Source organism: Choloepus didactylus, chromosome 18, assembly GCF_015220235.1.
Source record: "Choloepus didactylus isolate mChoDid1 chromosome 18, mChoDid1.pri, whole genome shotgun sequence".
NCBI lineage: Eukaryota > Metazoa > Chordata > Mammalia > Pilosa > Megalonychidae > Choloepus > Choloepus didactylus.
Window position 1 is genome coordinate 22579563 of NC_051324.1, and position 7621 is coordinate 22587183.

The 7621-nt window shown below is 42.0% G+C and overlaps 1 protein-coding gene across 1 annotated transcript; it reads right to left on the minus strand.

The window, feature by feature from the left end:
• Positions 1–2084: 2084 nt before the first annotated feature.
• On the minus strand, positions 2085–7612 carry RSKR (ribosomal protein S6 kinase related). Its single transcript, XM_037807932.1, has 12 exons — positions 7204–7612; positions 6568–6804; positions 6384–6467; positions 6195–6263; positions 5748–5817; positions 5422–5526; positions 5198–5238; positions 4936–4963; positions 4732–4821; positions 4559–4647; positions 4318–4428; positions 2085–3822 (listed from the first exon to the last, which is right to left on the minus strand). Exons 1-12 carry the CDS (start codon positions 7369–7371, stop codon positions 3601–3603), a joined length of 1314 nt encoding a protein of 437 aa, XP_037663860.1. The 5' UTR covers positions 7372–7612; the 3' UTR covers positions 2085–3600.
• Between the last annotated feature and the right edge of the window lie 9 nt (positions 7613–7621).

The window sequence follows — 7621 nt, forward strand, 5'->3', positions numbered from 1 at the left end:
ATGTAGCTCTAGTGCTTTATAATTTGTTTTTGCATAGTCACACACACACACACACACAGATTTTTAATTGATGGAGTCTTTGGAATTGAGGTCTAGTGGAAGCCTTTATTTTCCCACGTGCATTACTCGTCTCCCTTCCAGATTCTCGTTCTCTTTCTATATACTCTTTCATGAATGTTTACATGTGCGCACACACACACAAACACACACACACACAAAGTCATTGAATCCTTTATAAAAAATAGAGTAATTTCTTACACTTTTTTCCTTCTCACTCAAGGTCTTTTATAAAGCATTCTAAGTCAATTGATGTTCTAATTGATTCCTCACTTCATATACCTTGCCCTTTTTAAAAATAGTTTATTTCCCTTTTCTTTCCCATTTGTAAGAGTTCTGTTATGGACAGTAGCTCTTTATCATATTACAGATATATATTTTTCAGATCCATTGTTTGTCCATTGACTTTATTAATGGTATCTTTGGCCATATAAAGGTTTTAAATTTTTATGTGGTCAAAATGTTTATCTTTTCTTTGATGGCATCTGGATTTCTTGTCTTTACTGAGTCAGTCATTCATCAAATTTTTATGTGGTTAAATGTTTTTTTCTTTTATAGTTCTTTCATTTTCTGTCTTGGTTTAGGTATTTCCTCCATTGTATGTCTAGTCCCCCAGATGGTCTACGATTTTTAATTTATGACATTTAAGGCTTTAATCTCTCTGGAATTAAGTTTTGCATGTGATATGAGATAGGGGTTCAATTTAACACAGATTTTAAATTTTGGGATTAGAGATTTCTTACATTGCAAAAACCCAATAACAGATCCCAAATCAGCAACCTTGAGGAGTACCCACCAGGCAGTTCTGAGTGAATTCAAGGATGAAATTGTGGAATTATTAGCTCTGCTGCTGTGTATGATGGATTACTGACCAAGGAAGCAGTGTGACCGCTGCTACTCAGTGGGACCCCACAAACAACAAACTCATGGTGAGGCCACTGAAATCTGAAATAATGAGTATGTTCTCACAATAAAGTAAAACTGACCTATAGGGGGAAAGGTGGCATGCTTTTCTGTAAATGAAAAAATCATTCTTGATTAATCCATTAGAACTCTTCACACGGGTTAATAATGCATTTTCTTAAAAGGGAACCAGTGTATGTGATTTTATTTAATTTTTAAAAGATGCTTTGACAAGATTCTACATTGAAGACTCTTTAAAGAAATAACAAAAGAATTGCGATTACCGGTTTGTTAAATCAAGGAACAAGCAAGCAAATGAACATATCAATATGTGATAAAAGAACTTAGGCTGGAGGTATGAAACAATGAGTAACACTATAAAGACACTTTTCTAGGAGAATATATAAGATTGATTGTTAGGACTAATCTTAAATTCTTAAAAACAATAGGTGTATAGAGTGAAATATCCATGTTTACAGTGTATCTCATTTTTTTTCTAGGTAATGAAAAGCAAAGCATAGGAATAATCTTAAAAGATCATTTGAGTCTATATATAAAAGTAAAAAAAAAGTGAATTTCGTGTGAATAAATAAAAGGTATTATATTTATAGATCAGTTATTCTGAATGGGGTAGGAGGTGGGGAGGAGAGAATGTCTTCTAGGGATGAGCCTGTCAGAATTTGGGAAGGAGGATGAGGCAGTGGTTTTTCAAATTATACTTTCTGAAACTCTGATTCTCTGTCAACTTCTCTATCCAGGAAATCAATATCAGATCTTTGCATCTGCCCTTGGAAAAAGTGTAACACAAATCTGAAACTTACTCCCCACAATTCAGAACCATTGGTTGTAACCCCCTCATTTTATACATCAGGAAACTAAGATCCGGAAAGGTTAAAATAACTCGTCTAAAGACACTGAGTTAGTTACTGGTGCATCCAGGCACCAGGTCTCCTGAATTCCAATCTAATGTCTTAACTACCCTAAATTACTTTGGAAACCATTCCCATTTTTAGTAATCAGGGTTTTTATTCAATGTGCAGTTCTGGTCACTACTACTTGTTTTAAAAAAATGTAATCATGCTAGAAAGGGGTCTAAAGAGAAACAAATGAGATAATCAAAAGGATTAAGGATACATTCTGTAATTTATTTATATCCTAACTTTATTCCAAAAAGGCTTACAAAGATGCAAATAATATGGTAAGATCAAAAGATTAAAACTTAGAAAAAGGTTAAGGAAAATAAAGATAGAAAAGGAAGATGGAACCAAGAATGTGGCTAAAATACAAAATGCATAACGTGAAGTCCTAAACACTTCCTGGAGGTGGGCCACAAATTAGGTTCAAAGTGGTCTAGCATCTTACACAAAGAGAAAAATATAATAAGTGAATATTTACAGGGTACTTAAGGTAAAACACAAATAGCAATTCAGGAAAAGCACAACTAGCACCAGAGAAAATTTCTCCTATGCATCCTCAAATAGAACACTATGAATTTTAATGATAAACATCCTTTACATTATGCCCAGCAATTAAGTTTCATAGGGACTTTCCTTAAAACATCTCTCAATGAAAACAGGTGATATCATGCCAAAGTGCAGTTCAGAAAAAGCAATTCTGCAGATGCCAGTAAAATGCCAGCCAGGTACAGGGAAAATATGGCCTAATCCAGGGATGGAATTAATAAATAAAAGTATACAGGGTACTCTTCAGGCTCTTTAAGATATAACTTAGATATAACTGAAGGATAATATGGTCTAGATTAAAGCATATTTTTCCTCAAATCTAAGAACAAAAGTGGAGATTTTGAGATGTTAAAGAAAAATGAAAAGAAGTGAAAGGCCAGAAATATGTACAAATTCAAGGTTCAAATGATTTTCCTTACTAAAGGAAAATGTTATTTTGGTGTATCTCTAACCTTACATCTTAAGAATGATGTCATGCCTTTTCATGAAACACCTTTTGGTAAATGATCAGTTTAAGAACTCTTATGCCTTTCAAGATTTTGTTTTGGAGAAAATTTGGATAGCTCTTCCAGTTACCCCTAGAGAAGACATTTAACCCACTCCTGCTTCAGTTCCTTTCTTCCTTACATCAGGCTCTTAGGTCCACTTTTTAAATAAAGTTTTTTTATAGACCAGCCTTGAGTCCCCACAGCATATTTTTTTAGCTGCATATTTATGGAATTAAATGCCAACTTTTGAGACCTTTGAAAAATATTTGTGCTGCTTCCAACAAGGCTGTTAAATACATTAATAGCAACTTAGGAATCCATAAAGTGTCATTATTGCTCAGGGAAGGAAACATGGCACAGAAACAGAGAGGACAGTGTAGAAAAAGCCTCTGACTGAAAGCTTCAGGGCAAGAGCACTGGAGAAGCACAGCACAGGAAAAATTCACTACCCTGATCTGAGATGTTGAACTGAAAATTGGAATGTATAATGGGGGAAGGGATAGGGCCAGTTGTGGCTGCCAGTAGCAGAATGCCAGATATTTTAACTCTGGTCCAATGCCTAGATGAACAGAATGGTAACGGGCTACAAAATAAAAACAAAGTGGATCATCAAAGCGGTTGTACTGAGTTGGCAGTGGAGAAAGTTCCCAGGTTCCCAGCTGGGCCCCAATCTATTATAGTAGAGGAGCTCAAGAAGGGGTGGGGTAAATCAGAAAGGACTTCAGGTCACAGTCAAAGTCCTTAAAGGGCATGGACTCCGAAGGACTGGGCTTGGTAGCTTGCACCTCCATGACAAAGTTCACTGGCTGCTTCTGTAGGAGCTCTGTGTCAAAGGCCATACCCCGAAAGAAAGGGTGGACCTGGAAGTGATGCAAATATCGTAGACGGCGGAGAGGGTTCTGGCATAAGAGCTGAAGACAAATAGAGCATGAAGGATGAGGGACTGGGATATTATGGGGCTGAACAGAGAAGCTGGAAAAGGGAGGAGAAAAAAGCCAAGGAACTGTGGAAGGCAGGAAGAAGAACCCTAAAGAGTAGATTTGTAAAAGAAGGAGGAACAGAGGCTAGTCTGGGGCAAAGGAGGGAATAAAGGAGCTGTATTTGTGAGTTTTCAGATGGTAAGTGAGCAGCACTGGCCAACTCTCTTGGAAGGGACTTGGCCTGCACTCTAGATGGGGAAGAGATTTGAGGCAGACGGGCAGAATCCATAGGACCAGGAATTCAGGAATGAAATTTGAAGTACTGGTTAGAAGGCAAGTAGTGATGTGGGACTTAATCAAATTGAAGTCCCCTCAAGAAAAAAATTAATGAGGAGGTTGGGGAAATACCACTTCAATGACAGGGAAAGGAAAAAGTCAATGGTTTAGTAGTCAAGAAGGAAAGTCAAAGGTACTGCTTATCCTTACCTCTTGGAGCAGGAGTGAGAGTCCCTGGTTAAGAGAGGCTGGTATCTCATAGTCACAGTGGGTCACACTTGCCAACATAGCCACATGATCTCTCTCTGCAGACACTGGGAACTGAGTTAAGGGGGGGAGGAGGTATCATTCCTTAGTGGGAATAAGGCAAGATTTCTTAAGATCTTTCCTTTGTCCACCTCAGGGCAAAGTTTCCTGTCTTTTCTGCCCAATACCATTATCATTCGCTTACCTTTCCAGTTGCCAGAGAGAAAAGCAAGACACCCAGGGACCACCAATCGACAGCATGGTTGTAAGGCCCTCCACTCAGGATCTCTGGGGCTACAGATTTGAAAGATACTTGTCACTGACACACTCTGGCTATCCTGCCCAGTGCTTACCCACCAGTGTTAGCCTCTCTCTCACCCATATATTGAAGAGTTCCACAGATAGTATAGGCTTGGGCTCCCTGGGACAGGTGTCGGGATAGACCAAAGTCTGTCAGTTTCAGATGGCCTACAAAAGAAGACAGCCAACATCACTGCTCTGTTCCACTCCTCATCAGCCATGACTTATTCCCAAACCTAGGTACCTTTCATCCTGTGGCTAGGGAAAGAAAAAAAGACTTACCTCGTTCATCCAAAAGGATATTCTCCATCTGAAAAATCACAGATGAGAAGTTATTATTCATCCTCTTCCTTTCAACCCTCTTTCATCATGTATACTCCTAGTTGAAGAGGATGCCCTACTCAGCATTCAAATTTATACTTGGTAGCACCCTTGCCCAAATCCTTAGCACCCATAGGGGCCCCAAGGTCAACTGTTCTTGGCCCTACTGGAACCTCTTTCTGAGGCTCTTCCTCAGACAAAGGCAAAAAGCACTTAACTCTACCTTCACATCTCGATGGACGATGCCCAAGTCATGCAGATAGCCTGTGGATGACAGCAAGCATGGGGTATGCTGAAGCTCTCCTGTCCTTTCCAGTTTCCCTGGTAGCCCCCCACACCATCTCTATCCCTATCCTTTGACCCCCAGAACTAATATCAATTCCCTTCCCTCTGCCCACCACCTGATTCTTCCCTCCCTATTTCCATTACCACTCCTATTTCACTTACACAGCACCAGGACCAGCTCAGCAGCAAAGAGGCGGATGGAAGCCTCATCGAAGCAGCCAACAGTGGACCAGAGGGAGTACAGATCTGAGCTGCAGTAGCTGCACACTGCAAAGCACCAGAAGTCTAGGCAGTGTTTGGAAGCTACCATGCCTGGACTCAAGGCATTGTAGGCCCCCTGTACAAACTGGTGCCACCTACTAATCCCTCACCCTCTAGAATAGAGGTGATATGAGAAAGGGAACAAAGGCAGAACAAGCTAAAGGGATGGGTAATCCCAGGTGGAGGGTATAGTAGAAGGACCCTTGGGAATGAGGCCAGTCACTCACTAATGAAGAGGTGCATTTTCCCCTGCCAGCTGTCCCCCAAACCATGTACAAAAGGATGGATGATCTGTCGCTAGAGACAAAGAAAACAGGAAATTAAGAAGGAATAGGATCACTGAGGATCAATACAGCCAAGAAGACAGGCTTCACCTACTTGTGCAAAAAGGAAGCACAAAGTATTACCAATCAGATCAGAGGAACTCAATAATCAGGACTGACTGCCTGGTAATCATGAAGTAATCACAATACTAAGGGACACAGTGGGACATGCTAGAGAGGTTTCCCTGGCATAAACTGGAACAGCTGTGCTAACAGCTACTTTCCCCAAAATTTGCTCGTGAGTTAAACTAGGTTGGAAACTGAGGAAGCAGAATTGGGAAGAGCAAGAAAGGTGGCTAAGAAACATGTTTTAGCATTTCCCAGGATCCTTTCCAGGGGCTCTGTGCATACCTGGATGCTAACCTCCTCTTTGCACTGCCTCAGGGTGTCCCTTTGTAGGACTTTTACCTTGGGCACCACCTATAAAAAGAGAAGTGATGACATCTGAAAGGGAACAATGTTACCAAATTGTTTATTTTCCCAACCTCTCTGGAACCAAGATTGGAGGCAAGAACTAGGGAAGAGCACCTAGGCCCCTACCTTTACTGCAAATACAGCTTTCCGGCCATAGTCTAGCACCTTGAGGACAGTTCCAAAAGAGCCTTTGGCTACAAGCCCTAAAATCTGAACAGAGAAATGGAGAACTGGGCAGTTGAGACCCTGGTCAAGTTTCTAGATTTCTCCCCCAAGACTAAGACCCATTTCAGGGATTCTAATGGCCTACCTTCAGCTGCTGCTGCCCTCTAGGCCTAATGGGAAACTCCGGCAGAAAGAGTTTGATGAATTGAGGCACTGGCCACTTAGACAGAGGCTTCTGCAATGGAGCAGGCTCCAGGGGCTCCTGGTGCAGGCACTGATGCCCTTGTGGTCCCCACAGCTCTTCCAGACCTGACCTGGTGGTCTCCACACCTGACCAGAGGCTCTTCCAGCCTCGGGTCCGGGGGCCCTGGATGATGCCACCCTGCTGAGAACCAAGGAGCCACACTAAACTTTCTGCCTGAGACGTTACAGGTTCTGTCCATCTTGACAGGGACTCCCTCTGCTCATGTCCCAGCCCCTAGAGGTACACTTTTGAGCACCAAGCAAAACTGCTATTAACCCTAGCTTTGGGCCAAAGCTTGGATTTCCTAGACAATTCAAATCCTCTAGGAAAGCAATCATTAGACATTTTCTCCATGAGGCATCAGGGATACAACCTGCACTTCTCTGTATGGGGCTGGGGTGTTTCACAGTGTAGCCTCCCCACCCTACCCCCCATGTTGGGTATCACTGCAACACTCCTAACCAGGCATTTCCCAAGTCTCAAGTCCATGCTTCTTTCAACTCCCCTCAATGGGGCTACCACAGCTCCACAACCTACCTTGTGAGGAGTAGCCACCTGGGCATGTTGCCCCCACCAACTGCTCACTGCTCCCATCCCCAGCTGCTGCCTTCTTGCTCCTGCTAAATCTGCTGTTCTAGTTACATAAGCAATTCCTCTCCCTGATGCTGCATTATACATAAGCCCTGCCTCTTTCTTGCTATTCATGATTAGAGATGCAGGTGATGTAGCCACACCTCACCCTTTCTCCAAATCCTATTTTCTCTGTTTAACAATAGATTTATAGAGCAAAATGTAGAGAGACCCATCAGCATGGGGCCAGTGTCACACTAGGGCTAGGAGGTGTCTGTTACAGCTTTAGGGCAAAGGAGGGAAGAGGCCCTCTCAGAGGGGCAGCTATAGGATGTGTTTTAGATTGATGGGGAGGGAAGGGCACAGACAAGTTGAACCCATGCAC